Source organism: Ranitomeya imitator, chromosome 6 (genome assembly GCF_032444005.1).
Source record: "Ranitomeya imitator isolate aRanImi1 chromosome 6, aRanImi1.pri, whole genome shotgun sequence".
NCBI classification, from domain to species: Eukaryota; Metazoa; Chordata; class Amphibia; order Anura; family Dendrobatidae; genus Ranitomeya; species Ranitomeya imitator.
The window spans coordinates 478,607,989-478,629,686 of record NC_091287.1 but is presented as its reverse complement, the minus strand read 5'-3'; the positions used below and the strand labels follow the sequence as shown (position 1 = coordinate 478,629,686).

The window sequence follows — 21,698 nt, the reverse complement described above, 5'->3', positions numbered from 1 at the left end:
AGTGTCTCTGGCGGTGGTGGTGCGCACCCAACGTCAGACACACCGTTGTAATATGAGGGGCCCTGGGCCTGTACCGCCGGCCACAAGACAGTTTCCCCCCACCCCAGCTCAAACAGTGCTCTACCACTTGCAAAATTATCTCACAGCTCCACCAATGTTTAGTCTATGCGCTGACATCCTTCAATGCCTGCCACTGACAATACCATTGTATTGACATTTTTGTTATGTTAGGCCTTCGATGCCTGTCTGTGGTCACTCCTTCCACTAGGCCTCCACTGACCACACCACTGCTGCCCGTGTACCCCTGGAACCAATTTAAAATTGCCTACAGCCATGTGTTATTATTTTAGGCCTTCGATGCCTGTCTGCGGTCACTCCTTCCACTAGGCCTCCACTGACCACACCACTGCTGCCCGTGTACCCCTGGAACCAATTTAAAATTGCCTACAGCCATGTGTTATTATTTTAGGCCTTCGATGCCTGTCTGTGGTCACTCCTTCCACTAGGCCTCCACTGACCACACCACTGCTGCCCGTGTACCCCTGGAACCAATTTAAAATTGCCTACAGCCATGTGTTATTATTTTAGGCCTTCGATGCCTGTCTGCGGTCACTCCTTCCACTAGGCCTCCACTGACCACACCACTGCTGCCCGTGTACCCCTGAAACCAATTTAAAATTGCCTACAGCCAGCCCAATTTTTTTATTTTAGGCCTTCGATGCCTGTCTGCGGTCCATTCTTTCAACTACTACTACACTGACCAGGGCACTGCTGCCCGTGTACCCCTGGAACCAATTTAAAATTGCCTACAGCCATGTGTTATTATTTTAGGCCTTCGATGCCTGTCTGCGGTCACTCCTTCCACTAGGCCTCCACTGACCACACCACTGCTGCCCGTGTACCCCTGGAACCAATTTAAAATTGCCTACAGCCATGTGTTATTATTTTAGGCCTTCGATGCCTGTCTGCGGTCACTCCTTCCACTAGGCCTCCACTGACCACACCACTGCTGCCCGTGTACCCCTGGAACCAATTTAAAATTGCCTACAGCCAGCCCAATTTTTTTATTTTAGGCCTTCGATGCCTGTCTGCGGTCCATTCTTTCAACTACTACTACACTGACCAGGGCACTGCTGCCCGTGTACCCCTGTAACCAATTTAGAATTGCCTACAGCCATGTGTTATTATTTTAGGCCTTCGATGCCTGTCTGCGGTCACTCCTTCCACTAGGCCTCCACTGACCACACCACTGCTGCCCGTGTACCCCTGGAACCAATTTAAAATTGCCTACAGCCATGTGTTATTATTTTAGGCCTTCGATGCCTGTCTGCGGTCACTCCTTCCACTAGGCCTCCACTGACCACACCACTGCTGCCCGTGTACCCCTGGAACCAACATCAGAAAATATAAAAATAAGTATTTTGCTTATAAAAAAGAAAATACTGGAGAGATATCAAATGCAGACATTTTAACATTAAAAACAAACACATACAACAAAAATCTGGTACAGTACTAAAAATGGCCACCAGCTACAATACCTTTCTCCTGCAAGTAGTTAACTGAAAGGTTTTTTCAATTTTAAACACAGATATGGCATCCACCGAGTGTTGTCCTGTCGCGTCTTCTTTATATTATTGCCAAGAAGATGCAAAACAATGAAAATAATAAAATCATTATTTACCAAAAAAATAGAGTAAGTCAAAACCACATTGCAAATAAACATTCATTACAAATAAAGAAGCAGGGCGCGTCCGAGGGTGAGTATATACCTAATAAGAATATAATCACCCTCGGACGCGCCCTGCTTCTTTCCGACAGCCTTCCTTCCTAAGAATCAGCCCTTCCGTGGTGTAGAGAGAGGGTTTGTTACACTCCAAGGTGTTCCCCAGGTTGCCTTTCCTGAGCTTCGATCTTCCGGCTCTCGTTTAGTAGTTGTTGGAAACTACGCTGCATTGGGCCTACAAATTGGGTATGGGGTGTAGAGAGATGGTGTGTTCCACTCCAAGGTGTTCCCCAGGTTGCCTTTCCTGAGCTTCGATCTTCCGGCTCTCGTTTAGTAGTTGTTGGAAACTACGCTGCATTAGGCCTACAAATTGGGTATGGGGTGTAGAGAGATGGTGTGTTCCACTGTAGAGAGATGGTGTGTTCCACTCCAAGGTGTTCCCCAGGTTTCCTCGCCAATGCTTCGATCATCATGCTCTCGTTTAGTAGTTGTTGGAAACTACGCTGCATTAGGCCTACAAATTGGGTATGGGGTGTAGAGAGATGGTGTGTTCCACTCCAAGGTGTTTTCCAGGTTGCCTTTCCTGAGCTTCGATCTTCCGGCTCTCGTTTAGTAGTTCTTGGAAACTACACTGCATTAGGCCTACAAATTGGGTATGGGGTGTAGAGAGATGGTGTGCTCCACTCCAAGGTGTTCCCCAGGTTTCCTCGCCAATGCTTCGATCTTCATGCTCTCGTTTAGTAGTTGTTGGAAACTACACTGCATTAGGCCTACAAATTGGGTATGGGGTGTAGAGAGATGGTGTGTTCCACTCCAAGGTGTTCTCCAGGGTGCCTTTCCTGAGCTTCGATCTTCCGGCTCTCGTTTAGTAGTTCTTGGAAACTACACTGCATTAGGCCTACAAATTGGGTATGGGGTGTAGAGAGATGGTGTGTTCCACTCCAAGGTGTTCTCCAGGTTGCCTTTCCTGAACTTCTATCTTCAGGCTCTCATTAAATTGTGGTTAAATGGAACAACTGCATTTGGCGTACTAGTTGGTTTGGGGCCTACTATCGGTGTCTGCCACTCCTTGCTGTTCTCCTGGTTTCCTGTCCTGAAATTCCGTTTTCAGGCGCTCGTTAAGTAGTTGTTAATGTTAGACTGCATTTTGCCTACTAGTTGGGTTGGGGCCTACTATCGGTGTCTGCCACTCCTTGCTGTTCTCCTCCACTGAACAAAGCTGTGCCGCCTGTTTACTATGGTTGCCAATTTTGAACTGCATTTCGACTACTTACTGATTTGGGCCTACTCTCTGTGTCAGCCTCTCATTCCAGTTGTCCTCCACTGCAATGCCCCCTGGTTATTCCTGTGTTACCAATTTTGAACTGCATTTAGCCAACTTTATTCTTTGGGCCTATATCTGTGTTTCCTCCTCATCCTGCCCATTGCCCAGCCAGTGATAGATGAGTCTGCTGGTACATTGACCCATAACGCAACATTCCCCGTGCACGCTACACAACAACATTGTGACCCTGCTGAAAGTCAGGTTGCTCTTCCCGCATACCATACCACCTTACACGGGGACAAAGAGGAAGGTGCAGATGAAAGTGCAGGTTCCTTCATCAGGTGGGGGGGAGGAATACTAGTTGGCGACGTCACTGGCACAGGGCCTCTCATAGTACGCAAAAGTGTTGCTGCCGGTGGGAGGCGCCCCCGCCGTGCAAACACACCGCTGTACTTTGAGGGGCCCTGTTACTTGAACCAGCCCTACCCACCACAACTTTAGCCAAATGACCCCCAATTTCAAATGCCTTCCAATTATTATAAGGTAAATTACGCTTGACAAGCTTCATTAAGAAGAATGGATGGTTTTGACATTAAAATGGGCACTCTAGGTGTTTTCCTGGCCCCCACTCACTGCCGACTATGCTGCCCCATTGACTTGCATTGGGTTTCGTGTTTCGGTCGATCCCGACTTTACGTCATAATCGGCCGATTTCACTCGACCCGACTTTTGAGATAGTCGGGTTTCGCGAAACCCGGCTCGACTCTAAAAAGGTCAAGGTCGCTCAACTCTAGTGCCCGGGCTAAGCCTTGCTGTTCCCGCGCTAGTGGGTTGCTTTTGCCTTTGCCCGTCCCGGAGAGGCCTTGGACGCATATTTCCATGGATTTTATTTCGGATCTTCCTGTGTCCCAGAGGATGTCTGTTATCTGGGTGGTTTGTGACCGGTTCTCTAAAATGGTCCATTTGGTACCTTTGCCTAAATTGCCTTCCTCCTCTGATTTGGTTCCATTGTTTTTCCAACATGTGGTTCGTTTGCATGGCATTCCGGAGAATATTGTGTCTGACAGAGTGTCCCAGTTTGTTTCCAGGTTTTGGCGGGCCTTTTGTGCTAGGATGGGTATTGATTTGTCTTTTTCTTCGGCGTTCCATCCTCAGACAAATGGTCAAACTGAGCGAACTAATCAAACCTTGGAGACCTATTTGAGATGCTTTGTGTCTGCTGATCAGGATGATTGGGTGACTTTCTTGCCGTTGGCCGAGTTTGCCCTTAATAATCGGGCTAGTTCGGCTACTTTGGTTTCGCCTTTCTTTTGTAATTTTGGTTTCCATCCTCGTTTTTCTTCAGGGCAGGTTGAGCCTTCTGATTGTCCTGGTGTAGATTCTGTGATGGACAGGTTACAGCAGATTTGGACTCATGTGGTAGACAATTTGACGTTGTCCCAGGAAAAGGCTCAACGTTTTGCTAACCGCCGTCGGTGTGTTGGTCCTCAGCTTCGTGTGGGGGATTTGGTCTGGTTGTCCTCTCGTCATGTTCCTATGAAGGTTTCTTCCCCTAAGTTCAAGCCTCGGTTTATTGGTCCTTATAAGATTTCTGAGATTATCAATCCTGTGTCTTTTCGTTTGGCCCTTCCAGCCTCTTTTGCCATCCACAATGTTTTTCATAGATCTTTGTTGCGGAGATATGTGGTGCTCGTTGTTCCTTCTGTTGATTTTCCTGCCCCGGTGTTGGTTGAGGGGGAGTTGGAATATGTGGTTGAGAAAATTTTGGATTCTCGTTTTTCAAGGCGGAAGCTTCAGTATCTTGTCAAGTGGAAGGGTTACGGCCAGGAGGATAATTCTTGGGTTGTTGCCTCCGATGTTCATGCCGCCGATTTGGTTCGTGCTTTTCATTTGGCTCGTCCTGATCGGCCTGGGGGCTCTGGTGAGGGTTCGGTGACCCCTCCTCAAGGGGGGGTACTGTTGTGAATTCCGCTCTTGGGCTCCCTTCGGTGGTTGTAAGTAGCATTTTTGTGAGTTCTGCTCTTGGGCTCCCTCCTGTGGTTTTGAGTGGTGTGGCTGCTTCTTGGAGTTAGCTTCTGCAGTTGTTTTCACTGATCGTCTTTCTGGCTCGGCTATATTAGTCTGGCTTTATCCCTCATTCAATGCCAGTTGTCAATTGTTCCAGCCTGGAGTCTTTGCTCTTAGGATTTTCCTGACACTCTGACCAGTTCTGCAAAGCTAAGTCCTTGCTTGTCCTTTTGCAGTTCACTTGTTGTGGACTTTGTTTTTCAGCACTTTCTTTGTTTTGCTCATTTGTCCAGCTTATCAGTATGGATCTATTCAGCTAAGCTGGAAGCTCTGGGCAGCAGAGTTTGCCCTCCACACCTTTAGTCAGGTGTGGAGATTTTTGCATTTCTCTGCGGTGGACTTTTTCTAGTTTTTTACTGACCGCACAGCGTTCTGTCCTGTACTATTTCTTTCTAGCTAGAAGTGGCCTCCTGTGCTAAATCTTGTTTCATACTACGTATGTCATTTCCTTCTCCTCTCACAGTCATTACATGTGGGGGGCTAATCTATCCTTTGGGGATTTTCTCTGAGGCAAGATAGTTTTCCTGCTTCTATCTTTAGGGGTAGTTAGCTCTTAGGCTGTGACGAGATGCCTAGGCAGAGTTAGGATCATCCCACGGCTACTTCTAGTGTTGCGTTGAGCTTAGGGACTGCGGTCAGTATAGTTACCACCTGCTCAGAGCTAGTCGCATGTCGCTCCTTAATCACCAGACCATAACAGTGGGGTCCTCTCTTTCTTCAGTAGCGTGTAAACTCTTATGGTTGGTAGTGTCCTATCTCTCACTCCTGTAGAGCGCACACTTTTATGGTCAGTGGGGTCCTCTCTCACTCTGTATATCTCCAATAGAGTGCTCTTATGGTCAGCAGGGTCCTCTCTCTCTCCTGGAGAGTGTTAGCTCTTTTAGTCTTCAGCTTCACGGTCCTCTCTCTCTCCTGTAGAGTGTAAGCTCTTATGGTCAGTGGGGTCCTCTGTCTCTCCTGTAGAGTGTAAGCTCTTATGGGCAGCAGGGTCCTCTCGTGTAGAGTGTAAGCTCTTATGGTCAGCATGGTTCTCTCTCTCTCCTGTAGAGTGTAAGATTTTATGGTCAGTGGGGTCCTTTCTCTCTCCTGCAGAGTGTAAGCTCTAATGGTCAGCAGCGTCCTCTCTCTCCCGTAGAGTGTAAGCTCTTATGGTCAGCAGGGTCCTCTCTCTCTCTCTCCAGTAGAGTGTAAGCTCTTACGGTCAGCAAGGTCCTCTCTCCCTCTCTCTCTCCTGTAGAGTGTAAGCTCTTATTGTCAGTGGGGTCCTCTCTCTCTCCTGTAGAGTGTAAGCTCTAATGGTCAGCAGGGTCCTCTCTCTCCTGTAGAGTGTAAGTTCTTATCGTCAGCAGGGTCCTCTCTACTGTAGTGTGAAAGCTCTAATGGTCAGCAGGGTCTTCTCTCTCCTGTAGAGTGTAAGCTCTTATGGTCAGCAGGGTCCTCTCTCCTGTAGAGTGTAAGCTCTTATGATCAGCAGGGTCCTCTCTCTTTCTCCTGTAGAGTGTAAGCTCTTATAATCAGCAGGGTCCTCTCCCCTGTAGAGTGTAAGCTCTTATGATCAGCAGGGTCCTCTCTCTCTCTCCTGCAGAGTCTAAGATCTTATGGTCAGCAGGGTCCTCTCTCTCCTGTAGAGTGTTTGCTCTTATGATCAGCAGGGTCTCTCTCCTGTAGAGTGTATGTTCTTATGGTCAGCAGGGTCCTCTCTCTCTTCTGTAGAGTGTAAGCTCTTATGATCAGCAGGGTCCTCTCTCTCCTGTAGAGTGTAAGCTCTTATGGTCAGCAGGGTCCTCTCTCTCCTGTAGAGTGTAAGCTCTTATGGTCAGCAGGGTCCTCTCTCCCTCTCTCTCTCTCTCCTGTAGAGTGTAAGCTCTTATGATCAGCAGGGTCCTCTCTCCTGTAGAGTGTAAGCTCTTACGGCCAGTGGGGTCTTCTCACTCCTATAGAAAGTAAGTTCTTATGGCCAGCAGGGTTTGCTCACTCTTTGCTCCTCCACGTGTATTTTCCAAGCACTTGCAAGCTTTCCATTGTTCACATTTGTGTGAATTTACTGCCACAAATCGAATTTCAAATTTCAAAATAACCGCTAATATCTAAACCTCATCCATCTGTGACTGCTGACTACAAGTATATGTCCCACAGTCACGGTCGCCAGTATTGTTAGTGAAAAGGATTGCATTTTCACTCACGAATGTTCCAACCCTGTAAAGGCAAACGCTAGAAATCCAATCCTGCGTAATTTCTTCACAAACCTACTCACTATCATTACTTGTGAATGTGGCCATTGTGATATTGCATAGCTTGGCCAAATATTGGCATGTAGCCCTTGCCTAACGGATATACCCACTATTTTACAACTCACAGCCTATGTTGTAGTTCATAGCTAGCTTCATAGTTCTGATAGTCATCATTGGACATGGTCACCAAAGTTGTTGCCCACCATATATCTTAGCTGAGTTCCTATAATGTAATAGTACAGATAGTTTTTCCTACACCTAACGATAACTGTTCAATGTATCTTCTTATTCTAGAATTAAAGCATTGCGTCAGCAAGAAATGCTGGGAGATTTCAATTCTTGATACTACAGAATTGCGAATGTAACTCATGATATAATGTAAACCATGATTCAGGGTTGGAGTAGAGATAAATTTGGGAAATGCATTTACAAACTTATTGAGCTTTTCTTCTGTTAATCGATTCTAAATGTAAACTGAAAAATGATTTTGCAAAGCGCAAATCTGCTAAACTAGAAGTGATTTCCTCTGCAGTCCGAGTCATTAACACATGAATATCTATGACAGCTCGGTTGATTAATACATGAAACCTGATTATGTGGCCCATTATTGAGTATTCACATCTTAACAAGCATATGCAGATATGCATGTGTTAATAATCACTTAATTAGAATAACAAATCCAATAGCGGCCAGTCCGCTTGTTGACGATAATAATAGAAGAGAAGATTGGAAAGTATAACCTAAAAATATGTAAATATTACATTCCATCAACTCAACCAACTACATTCAAATGCTAAGTAAGTTAAGCAACTACTGAAAGCAAGGCTTTTCAATGTCTCCCTGCATTATACTTAGCCTCATGGAGACCCAACCATTTTTTTGTTTAAATGTTTTTTTTTTCCTATTTGCCTTCAAAGAGCCATAACTTTTTTTTATTTTTTTCTATTGGGTCGGTCATTTCTTGCGAAAACAACTTGTAGTTTGAATGACATCACCCATTTTAGCAATATAATGCACTGAAAGACTGGAAAAAAATTTCAAGTGGAGTGGGATTGGTAGAAAAAACTTGAAATTCCGAAGTTATTTAGTTTTTGGTTTAAGAAGATCTACTTTGTGGTAAAATGACCAGGTAGCTTTGTTCTACAAGTCAGTATGGCTACGGTGATAACAGGTTTATATATTTTTATTTTACTACTTAAACAAAGCAACTTTTTTTTCAGTCGCTAGAGGGTCATACCTTTTCAATTTAGTGTGTGAAGCTGTTTTAGTGTTTTTTATTGGCACCATTTTGGGGCCCAAAAGATTCTCTGATCTCTTTTTATTCAATTTTTGGGAGGGAGGTAAAGTGACCAAAAATAGTGATTCTGTCCATTATTTATTTCTGTCTCAGCAGCCATCTTATGAATATTTTGATTTTTTATTAATTCAAACATCTACTTATATAGCAATACAAAATATGCTTTTTTTTAATCTTGATGTTTGGATTTTTTTTTCATAGTTTTTTTTTTTGTTATTGGACACTTTAGGGGGCATAAACCTGATATCAGGTGATGACTTATACAATACTACAATGCAATATTGTAGTATTTCAGTGTATTGCATAATTATTTGTTACATCTCTACGTGCACCTGCTTCAACAATGGCTGCCTCCATTACTTGGTGCTTCTGTAGTCACCCTGTGAACAGTGCTGGTGATAGAGGATACATCATGGCTAGAGATGAGTGAATACATTTCCCGGACCCTAGACCAGTGGTCAGATCAGCATTCCATGGAGGATGAATGGGAGCTTTGCAAACCAGCTTTGACCTGCCAGCATGTCTTGCTCGTATTTTGAGTAACTGGCCTCGTGAGGTTATGTGGCTCTCGTCCAGTAATCACAGAATACTGACATGGATGCTGGCCAATGCCCTGAGGAAGCCATATGCTAGTGGCGACATGCATTGGGCACCCTTTGATCTGGCACAGACTTTTTGCTGACCCAGGTCGCTTTATTCTAACATTGACACACACCATTGGCATCATAACATGCTTGATGTAGGTATTTCCTATCCTTCATCTGTATCGCTTATTCAGTGTGGATCTTTACATGATAGACTTATTTCTTCATCAGTTCTTCTCATATTTATTATGTTTCTGATTAGCTGATTTTTTGGTATTTAACCTTTATTAGACATTTCATTGCTGCTTACCATTTTCTTCTTATAATGATCTTGAACGAGTTGTTTATAGCAGCACAGCTTTCCTAACACCCATGCTGGCTTTATTATTTTGTTGCAGGGGCTCTTATAGCATGTATTTTGAGAGAGATCAATGTATTTTTATACTGTGAATTTAACCTGGGTTACGCCCATTATTTATAGAGATTGAACTCTTCATTTATTGCCTGACAGGGTTGATCACCCTATTTTGTTGATCATGGCTAGAGTCATGTTACTGACTTTTTAATTGTTTTTATGTACTGTATTTGTGTGTAGCTTTTCATCAATAAAGGATTACTTTAATTTGATTTTGTCTGGTGATCTCATCCTATATAGCTTGTCTTTGTCTTGTTTTTGTAATATTCTTCCAATTGGATGTGTAACCATTTATTACTACTCTTTGAGTATGATTAAAGAGCAAGTTATGAATCCGCCTAAACGTAGCCTTGTCGTAGGTCTTACAACTATAGCTCCCTGCCTATTCTTGTTGAAATAGAGCTGTGGCCATCCAATGTCACATGGCCTAGTACAGTGATATGCTCTTCCCACATGTCATTTTGCGATTGAATAGATAGGATTTCAGAGGCCTGTTCTTGGGTTCAGTGGTGTCCCAATGGTTGGACCCCAAAATATCTGCGAGTTATCATTTATCCTGATTTGGGAATAACCCTTTAATAGGTAGCAAGACATTTGACTATTTTTTTTCATGTGACAGCACTTGTTCTATTCATTAGTGTAAATTGGGTCCAGGTCCAAACCTATCACTCAAATTAAATTGTTCTCAAGCAGTAGAAGAGCAATTCACGAACCCATAGACCTTTGTATTAAACCAGTGTCCTATACAACTCTGGCAAAAAATTAAGAGACCACTGCAAAATGTTCAGTTTGTCTTATTTTCTCTTTATAGGTATATTTTTGAGTAAAATGTAAATTGTTAAATTATTCTATAAAGTTCTGACAGCATGTCTCCGAATTTCCAAGCAATAAATTTTGTATTTTTTTTCTGAAAAGGAGAAACGGTCAAAATTGAAAAAAAAACTCAGTGCTTCCAGATCTCAAAGAAAACAAGTTCATAATCATTTAGAAACAACAATACTAATGTTTTAACTCAGGAAGAGTTCAGAAATCAATATTTTGTGGAATAACCATGATTTTTAATCACAGCTTTCATGCGTCTTGGCATGCCTTCCACCAGTCTTTCACACTGCTCCTGGTGCAAAAATGTAAGCAGTTCTTCTTCATTTGATGGCTTGTGACTATCCATCATCCTCTTGATTACATTCCAGAGGTTTTCAGTGGGGTTCAGGTCAGGAGATTGGGCTGCCCATGACAGGGTTTGATGTGGTGGTCTCTTAATTCTTGCCAGAGCTGTATTCTCGATTGAGGATAAGCAGAGCGTTCTTGGCCCTTTCCTTTGACCGATTGGTGGTGGTCTCAGTACCTAGACCTCATCAAACAGCACTACTGAACAAGTGCTATAATAACATATAAAAAAAATGTTTAAAATATAAATGCACTTTCAGCCAATTTGTAGATCAAGCTGGTTTGTGCGCACATTAGGAATAACAATTTCTGGCCATTATATGTAGGAATGGGCAAACCCAAACAGTAAAGTTTGGTGTCCTAACTGAATACTTAGTGTTCTCCAGTAAGTCCGTGTTACTGTTTGGTTCGGCAGCCCAAACAAAGCTTGATGAAAGACTGCAGCCAGGCAATGAACAAGCTTTACTATGTGGGCATCTAATGCTCAATCACAACCATATCAAGTATTGGCATGCCTCTGATTGGCTGGCCCACACTGTAAAAAAATATATATATGCCATCCCCTCTATCTTTGATAACCAGTGCAGGCAAAACCAATAGTTGTGGGCTGCATCCCCTAGCTTTGAGCCTCATCTTACCTGGTTATAAAAAATAGAGGGGTCTCCATGCCATTTTTTAAAATTATTTGAATAAATAACTTAAAAAATCTGCATTGGGTCCCCCAAATTGTTGACAACCAGTCAACCTAAAGCAGAAAGCTAGGGGCTGGTATTCTCAGATTTCTAAGGGGCCATGGATATTTGCGCACCCCAGACTAAAAACAGCAGCCCACAACTGTCCCAGAAAAGGCACATCTATTAGATGCACCAATTCTGACACTTTGCCAGCCTCCTCCCACTTGCCTTGGTGCAGTGGCAAGTGGTGTAATAATTTTTTAATGTTGATGTCAGCTGTTTTTGTTCACTGACATCAAACCCAGGGGTTAGTAATCGGGAAGAGTCTATCAGACACCCCCATTACAAACCGCATAGTCAAATTTAATAAAAACACAGACACAGAGAAACATCCTTTATTTGAAATAAAAACTTACCCTATTATTCAATAAAAATAAAAAAGTAAAATTATGCTCACCTTTCGGACGATAATCCATTATGGCCATGCCCCACCACGATCCGGATGGTTCAGTGATGTCACACCAGCTGGCTCACACTGAGCAGAGCATGAGGAGCCCTGCCTGTGACCGGCGGTGGCGTAATAAAGATTACTGTCAGTCACTGCAGCGTGCTTTCACTCTCTGCTCAGTGTCTCCTGGATGCATGGCTGAGCGGTTGCATCAGGCCATCACTCAGCAATGCCGTTATAAAAAAAAGGCATCTATTTTTGATAACCAGTCAAGATAATGCTGACAGCTGAGAGCTGCAGCCCACAGCTCTCAGCTTTACCTGCACTGATTGTCAAGAATAGAGGGGACCACACACCATTTTTTAATTTGATTTATTTATTGCACAGGCTCTCATCATCGTACGCCTGCCCTCGCTGCCATTACCGAGACCAGGCGTATGATGATGAAAGTAGTACTCTCATCAGCCTATGTTTGTGACCGGTGTTAACCTTTTTACTGCCGGTTACAGCTGCTGGCTGACACACTGTCATCTGTGTGACAGCGTGGGAACCGCAGCACTCTTACTGGTGGTAACGAACTTACCACTGTGAAATTGGCAATTTTTGTTGAGTGAAAAATGAGTGCAGGAGACCAAAAAGTGAATGAAAGAAATGAGAGATGAGCAAATTGTTTGAAATTTGAATTGTCTGACTTCGACAATTTTTTTCACCAAAATTTGATTTTCAATACTGGAAAGTTTGTGATTGCTCGGAAAATACACATGGAACATGAGAGAGAAGACTCTGCAGACCATAAGTGCTTAAACTCTATAGGAGAGAGAGGACCATGCTGACCATAAGAGCTTACACTAAAGTCTCATTCACATGTCCATGTTTAATCCCTTAACGACCAGAGGTATTTTGGCATTTTCATTTTTGCTCCCCTTCCTCCCAGATCCATAACGTTTTTAATTTTTGGTAAAAATGGCCATGTGAGGGCTTGTTGTTTGCAGGACGAGATGTACTTTTGATTGAAACCATTGGTATTAACATATTGTGTACTGAAAAATGGGAAAAAAATTCCAAGTGCGGTGAAATTGCAAAAAAGGACAATGCCACAATGACCTGCCAATATGATTCTCCAGATCATTACGAGTTCATAGACACAAAACATGTATAGGTTCTTTTTTTAAGTGGTGAAAAAAATTCCAAATTTTGTTTAAAAAAATGCGTCATTTTCTGATACCTGTAGCATCTCCATTTTTCGTGATCTGGGGTTGGGTGAGGGCTTATGTTTTGCCTGCCAAGCTGACGTTTTTAATTATAGCATTCTGGTGCAGATACTATCTTTTGATCGCCAGTTATTGCACTTTAATGCAATGTTGTGGTAACTAGTGCGAGTGAACAAGTATATTCATTGCTCGGGTTTTCCCGAGCACACTCGGGTGGTCTCCGAGTATTTGTTAGTGTTCGGAGATTTAGTTTCCATTGCCGCAGCTGAATGATTTACAGCTACTAGCTTGAATACATGTGGGGATTCCCTAGCAACCAGGCAACCCCCACATGTACTCAGGCTGGCTAGGAGCAACAAGTATACTCGCTCATCACTAGTGGTAACCAAAAAAAGATAATACATTTTTCTTGTTATGCCATTTAACGATCGGGTTAATTCTTTTTTTATATTGATAGATGGGGCGATTCCGAACTCGGTGACACCAAATATGTGTATATTTGATTTTATTATTATTATTATTATTATTATTGTTTTATTTTGAATGGGGTGAAAGGGAGTGATTTGAACTTTTATACTTTTTTATTTTTATAATTTTAAAAACTTTTTTTTTTACTTTTTGCATGCTTCAATATTATCCATGGGAGACTAGCAGCTGCAGTTGTCTGATCAGCTCTGCTACATACAGGCGATGATGAGATCGCCTGTATGTAGCAGAAATGCTGACTTGCTATGAGCGCCGACCACCGGGTGGCGAGCATAGCAATCTGGCTATGACAACCATAGAGGTCTGCTTGAGAACTCTGGTTGCTATGCTGACCCATTGGTGAACCACAATCATGTGACAGGGTCACCGATGAGTGGGTTTAGTGACGCGCTTCCGGTAAGCTCGAGTTAAATGTCAGAAATTGACAGCGGTATTTAACTAGTTAACAGCAGCCGGTGGATCGCGATTCTACCAGGGGCTGTTGTGGGCTCATGTCCGCTATATATGTCAGCTGTTATGTGCTCCGAAAGGTGCGGGCTCTGGTGCTGAGGTGGAGTCCGACATTGGCGTACTATTAAATCCGATGGCGGAAAGGGGTTAAATACATATGTTAAAAATATGGTATCTGTGACATCAGTGAAGTGCATCAATGTGCCATCAGTGTGTCATCAGTGTTTTTCATGGATGCACAAATAAATAATTAACCCCTTCATGACCTTGGGATTTTCCGTTTTTCCATGTTCGTTTTTTGCTCCCCTTCTTCCAAGAGCCATAACTTTTTTATTTTTCCGTCAATTTGGCCATGTGAGGGCTTATTTTTTGTGAAACAAGTTGTACTTTTGAACGACATCATTGGTTTTAGCATGTCGTGTACTAGAAAACAGGAAAAAAATTCCAAGTGCGGTGAAAGTGCAAAAAAAGGGCAATTCCACACTTGTTTTTTGATTGGCTTTTTTACTAGGTTCACTAAATGCTAGAACTGACCTGCCATTATGATTCTACAGGTCATTATGAGTTCATAGACACCAAACATGTCTAGGTTCTCTTTTATCTAAGTGGTGAAAAAAAATCCAAACTTTGCTAAAAAAAAAAAAAAAATTGTGCCTTTTTCCGATACCCGTAGCGTCTCCATTTTTCATGATCTGATGTCGGGTGAGGGCTTATTTTTTGCTTGCTGGGCTGGCGTTTTTAATTATAGCATTTTGGTGCAGATACGTTCTTTTGATCGCCCATTATTGCATTTTAATGCAATGTCGCAGCAACCAAAAAAACGTAATTCTGGCGTTTCCAATTTTTTTCTCGCTACGCCGTTTAGCGATCAGGTTAATCCTTTTTTTATTGATAGATCGGGCAATTCTGAATGCGGCGATACCAAATATATGTAGGTTTGATTTTTTTATTGATTTATTTTGAATGGGGCGAAAGGGGGGTGATTTAAACTTTTACATTTTTTTTTCACATTTTTTTTAACCTTTTTTTTTACTTTTGCCATGCTTCAACAGCCTCCATAGGAGGCTAGAAGCTGGCACAACTCGATCGCCTCTGCTACATAGCAGCGATCATCAGATCGCTGCTATGCAGTAGAAATGCAGGTGTGCTATGAGCGCCAACCACAGGGGGGCGCTCACAGCTACCGGCGATCAGTAACCGTAGAGGTCTCTAGGACCTCTATGGTTACAATGCAGAAGCATCGCTGACCCCTGATCATGTGACGGGGTTCGGCGATGCGCTCATTTCCGGCCGCCCGGCCAGAAGCGCCGGTTAAATTCCGCTGTCAGCGTTTGACAGCGGCATATAACTAGTTAATAGCAGCGGGTGAATCGCGATTTCACCCGCCGCTATTGCAGGCACATGTCAGCTGTTCAAAACAGCTGACATGTCCCGGTTTTTATGCGGGCTCACCGCCGGAGCCCTGCATCAAAGCGAGGGATCTGACCTCGGACGTACTATCCCGTCCGAGGTCAGAAAGAGGTTAAATTACAAATCTTCTCTTATCTTTGCAATGTTAAACACGAACAGCACACGGATTGTACACTGATGCCATCCAGAGGTGTATCTAGGGTTTCTGGCACCCGGGGCAAGAATTCATTTTGGCGCCCCCCCCCCCCCCCAGGACATATGTGATTTGCACACTCAGTCATGTACCCACGAGCCGCTCTCCCTAATGCTCTCAATGTTCAGTGAAAAACTGAGAGAAGCGGGAAGAGAAGGTCGATGTCACAGGACCATAAATATGAAAGTCGCATGTGAGTGAAGTGTCCATGTGACGACTACTGGAACCTGCAGAGCTGAATCCTGACATCGCAGCTTCTGAATTCTCACAACTAATGCACTGCACACTTTTAGGATTCTCCCTTGCCAGTGGACGGTCATGTCAGCACAAGCATGAGATTTGTATACTTCTGACCTCATTCTGACTAGACGTGCCCGGCCTCGCTCAGTTCATTTTCATTGAGTGAGGCCACACATATCTAGTCAGCACATGACTGTATGTATGTAAATTACCAGCACGAGAGAATCCTGACAGCGTGCAGGGCGCACTGTGAGAACTCAGAAGTCTGCAGTCACATAGAATGACTGCAGACTCATTACAAACCTGGACATCCCCTTTAAAGCTCCTAACATAAATAAAAACATGAGAATTAGTCAGTATCACAAATAACATTTACATCCAGGTACCTTATAGATGACGTCGCCTCTGGCATCATTCTTCTTTTCTTCATCTTGTCCAGGCCCCATGATGAGTTTTGTCATCCACAGCCGTCTCTGCAGACCTCCATCTTCTCCGCTCTTTTGCAGAAAATCTCCACATGATGCCCTTAAAGATACAAGTGTCATTATAATGCTCCTGAATAAAAAATTGCCCCTCACTATATTGTCTGCACAAAATATGACCCCACACTGTCCATCTTATGGTACATGCTCTTCACACTGACCTTTCCTTTCCATACCGGCCCCCTCTTCACACTGTCCTCTCACACTGTGTCCCCCTATAGGGCTCAGTATTTATACTGTACTCTGTCATCACACTCCCCCTCCTTGGTATACTGTCCTCTCCTGGCTGTGGCCTTACACTGTCCCTCCATGCTACACCCCCACTACTCAGTTTCTATTCTGTGCCCACTCACTTTTCTCCCCCATACTGTCTCCTCACACTATTCCCCTCCCTCCTCATAGTGTCTCCTCTCACATCCCTCCTATTCACCATACTGTCTCCTCATATATTTACACCCCCACTTTCTATACTGCCTGCTCACCTGACTCCCCATACTGTGTCTGCACACATCCCATCACCCTCACTCCCCGTACTCTGTCCACATACATTTTTCACATCACTACTCATACTGTGTCCACATACATTCCCCCGTTTGCTCCTCATACAGTCTGCACCCATCCCCCATACTGTTTCCTCAGATATGCCCCCCATTCTCCTGTACTGTTTCCTCATATATGCCAATTATTTTCCTCTACCCCACCCCATCATTGCTCTCTTCACCACCTCGTACACACACGGCTCCGCTCTGTACACCTCGTACACACACGGCTCCGCTCTGTACACCTCGTACACACACGGCTCCGCTCTGTACACCTCGTACACACACGGCTCCGCTCTGTACACCTCGTACACACACAGCTCCCCTCTGTACACCTCGTACACACACGGCTCCCCTCTGTACACCTCGTACACACACGGCTCCGCTCTGTACACCTCGTACACACACGGCTCCGCTCTGTACACCTCGTACACACACGGCTCCGCTCTGTACACCTCGTACACACACGGCTCCCCTCTGTACACCTCGTACACACACGGCTCCCCTCTGTACACCTCGTACACACACGGCTCCCCTCTGTACACCTCGTACACACACGGCTCCCCTCTGTACACCTCGTACACACACGGCTCCCCTCTGTACACCTCGTACACACACGGCTCCGCTCTGTACACCTCGTACACACACGGCTCCGCTCTGTACACCTCGTACACACACGGCTCCCCTCTGTACACCTCGTACACACACGGCTCCGCTCTGTACACCTCGTACACACACGGCTCCCCTCTGTACACCTCGTACACACACGGCTCCCCTCTGTACACCTCGTACACACACGGCTCCGCTCTGTACACCTCGTACACACACGGCTCCCCTCTGTACACCTCGTACACACACGGCTCCCCTCTGTACACCTCGTACACACACGGCTCCCCTCTGTACACCTCGTACACACACGGCTCCCCTCTGTACACCTCGTACACACACGGCTCCCCTCTGTACACCTCGTACACACACGGCTCCGCTCTGTACACCTCGTACACACACGGCTCCGCTCTGTACACCTCGTACACACACGGCTCCGCTCTGTACACCTCGTACACACACGGCTCCGCTCTGTACACCTCGTACACACACGGCTCCGCTCTGTACACCTCGTACACACACGGCTCCGCTCTGTACACCTCGTACACACACGGCTCCGCTCCGTACACACCCAGCTCTGCTCCATACACCTTGCACACACGGCTTCCGCTCTGTACACCTCATACACACACAGCTCTGCTACATCCACACAAACCACTCCTGACCCCACACAAAAGCTTACCCTCGTCGTCCAGCATTATGAGAACCAGCAGAGATGGGGGCACAGCTCTGAACAGTATGGGGGCATAAATCTGGACAGTATGGGGGCACAAATCTGGACATATGGGGGCTCAAATCTGGACATTATGGCCCATACTGTCCAGATTTGTGCCCCCATAATGTCCAGATCTGTGCCCCCATACTGTCCAGATCAGTGCTGTGCCCCCATCACAGTCGTCAGACTCACATTCTCACAACAGTGAGTCTGAGTCTCGTCACATACCCAGCCAGTTTGCGTTGTTGTTGCAACTTGCCCCTGCCCTGGCCGCTGCTCCCTACCCCCCCCCCCCCCCATCATGCATGATGCATGCAGATGCAGGCAGGCTCTTCGGTGACTCGTCGGTGTCTTCAAACTTTCAGCTCCACCCGGTCCCCACGGCCACGGTCTGGAGCACTGTCTTACCACCGGCACCGACGACGTCACCGACACCGCCCAATGAGGCTGCTGCAGCCTCAGCCTGTGTCACGCTCAGCTCAGTCACACTGTGATGTCAGCCGCTGCTGGCGCTTCACTGACGCGGAAGTGCCAGCAGCGGTTAGCGCCTCTCAGCGGTTGTCAAGGGCGCAGCCGGCCAGGCGCTACTGAGAAGGAAGGGGCTCCTTCCTTGTCTCACAACAACAAAGCAAGCAAGCAAGCGAAGCGCCGGCGGCAGCGAATATTAGCGCAGCACACAGCACAGGATTATTTCACTGCGGGGGGGGGGAGGCGGGGCGGGTGACAGAATGTGCCGGGCGCGCCGACGAGGAGCCTGGCTTTTGACAGCTGCAAATTGCAATGCGGCATCATTCACATCATCTGGCGGCCCCGCTGGCGCCCCCTGTCAGCTGCGCCCGGGGCACATGCCCCGCCTGCCCCCCACTGGATATGCCACTGATGCCATCTGTGTGCTGTACATGTTTTTCACGAGCACAAACTGATATTAGCGTACATGTGAATATTGATTATAATGGATGCATATTATAGTCTTGAAAAAAATGGATACTACGCGTACATGCAACATAGACGTCTGAACAAGGCCTTATCAAGAGAAAGAGGAGCCCACTGACCATAAGAGCTAACCCTCGACGAGAGAGAGGTAGAGAGGGTGAGAGGGAGAACCCATCTGATTATAACAGCTTACGCTCTACAGGAGAGACTTACCAATAATTCTGGAAATGACTACTGCACAAACTGCGCTCCACTGGAAACCGCTGATCTGTGATTTCCCAGGTACTGACCGCCATTGTACAAGATATGATAATCTGCTAGATGTCATAGCGGCAGAGCATTATGGGGAGGGCCACACAACAAATCAAAAATACACTAACCCGCTCTTTAATGCTTTAGCAGTTTTGAAAATTGCTGACAGTCAAGGTTTTTTCTTTTTATTGCAAACCCTGAATCAAATCTCAAAATACAGATCAAAGATCATTATAGGTTAATTGAATGGATCTCATGGTGTGAACATCAGAAATACATCAACATGTCATCTGTTTGGTACTAAACTGGTTGTGTTGTTTCACAGCTTGATGCAGCATCTATTTTACCATTTGATGCTCTGTCCATCGTCTTTGGATACAAATCGATGTTTAGATTGAACCGATTGCTGAAGGTAATCAAATATGGATGTTCCTATAATATCTGTAAGTTTTTGGCTTCAATCCTGCTGAGAAAGAACAGAAACATTTTGTGACTTTGGAATTTAGTCACCATTGACAACATTTGACATTATTTACATTGTTCATCGCAAAGAAGCAAATATTTTTACAAGACCCACAAAGTCTTACTTGCCCCTACAAATCCATTTAAATAATAGGGTTATTCTAGCAATCTTTTATTGTCCTTTATGATGAAAGGGATATTCCCATCTCCAAGATCCTATCCCAATATGTTGAGAGTGCAATAATAATAATATTAACAAATACTGTACCTCTCAATAGGAATGTAACATAGTTCTTGTGATTTGCTATGTCGCTTACCCCATGTCCAGGTCATCGCAGTAGAGGCAGGACTGTGGTTAGGGTCTTTGACTCTGCCCCAGTCCATACACCTGCCTCTGCTGTCTGTATCTGCCTCCTTTTTTAAAATTCGCACAGGGGCTGTCCTCGCCACGGTTGTGCTTGCACAGAATCATCTCCTGTGGTCTTCAGTAAAATGGCACCTGTGACTGCGCATGCACAAATTCAGATCTCAGCTCGCCATTGGGCTAAGATCTAAATCTGCGCATGCGCCACCATCAGAGCCATTTTACTGAAGACCACCAGGAGATGAATCTGTACATGCACCACCGGTGTCGGGTACAGCGTGGGGGCAAAACTTAAAAAAAAGAGTTAGTTACAGACACCAGTGGCAGGCGGAGGGGCCAGGTCAGAGTTGAGACCCTACCCACAGTCCAGCCCCTATGCACCAAAAGGTTATTGCACGGAAACATCAAATGCAGATTGAAAACCAATCAAAAAGGATTTCTTCACTAAAGGTGTTTAAGCAGTTTACTATTCTCATCCTACACATATTGTAGGTGGTAAATGCAATTAATAGGGAAACATTTTTATCTTTTAAAAAGTTCAAGTGACACTGTTTTTGGGTTTTCTTCATTATCCCAAATGAAACAACTAAGTCCTGTTCCCAAACTCATCAATATACAGTGGGTACGGAAAGTATTCAGACCCCTTTAAATTTTTCACTATTTATTTCATTGCAGCCATTTGGTAAATTCAAAAAAGTTCTTTTTTTCTCATTAATGTACACTCTGCACCCCATCTTGACGAAAAAAAACAGAAATGTAGAAATTTTTGCAAATTCAGTAAACAAGAAAAACAACTATCACATGGTCATAAGTATTCAGACCCTTTGTTCAGTATTGAGTAGAAGCACCTTTTGAGCTAGTACAGCCACGAGTCTTCTTGGGAATGATGCAACAAGTTTTTCACACCTGGATTTAGGGATCCTCTGCCATTTTGCCTTGCAGATCCTCTCCAGTTCCATCAGGTTGGATGGTGAACGTTGGTGGACATCCATTTTCAGGTCTTTCCAGAGATGCTTATTTGGGTTTAGGTCAGGGCTCTGGCTGGGCCAGTCAAGAATGGTCACAGAGTTGTTCTGAAGCCACTCCTTTGTTATTTTAGTTGTGTACTTAGGGTCATTGTCTTTTTGGAAGGTGAACCTTTGGCCACGTCTGAGGTCTAGAGCACTCTGGAAGAGGTTTTCATCCAGGATATCTTTGTACTTGGCCGCATTCATGTTTTCTTCAATGGCAACCAGTCGTCCTGTCCCTGCAGCTGAAAAACAACCCCCTAAGCATGATGCAGCCACCACCATGTTTCACTGTTGGGATTGTATTGAGCAGATGAACAATACCTGGTTTTCTTCACGCATACCACTTAGAATTATCACCAAAAATTCAATCTTCATCTCATCAAAGCAGAGAATCTTATTTCTTATAGTCTGGGAGTCCTTCATGTGTTTTATAGCAAACTCTATGCAGGCTTTCATATGTCTTGCACTAAGGAGA

The 21,698-nt window shown here is 44.8% G+C and overlaps 1 protein-coding gene across 2 annotated transcripts in view; it reads left to right on the top strand.

Moving 5' to 3' along the window:
* Positions 1-21,698, top strand: part of CNGB3 (cyclic nucleotide gated channel subunit beta 3) — a 249,308-nt gene that overhangs the window by 123,125 nt on the left and 104,485 nt on the right. For both annotated transcript variants that reach the window (XM_069731577.1, XM_069731576.1), the window contains one exon: positions 19,713-19,799. In XM_069731577.1, the coding sequence (XP_069587678.1) occupies positions 19,713-19,799 (87 nt within the window). The remainder of the gene's footprint in view (positions 1-19,712; positions 19,800-21,698) is intronic.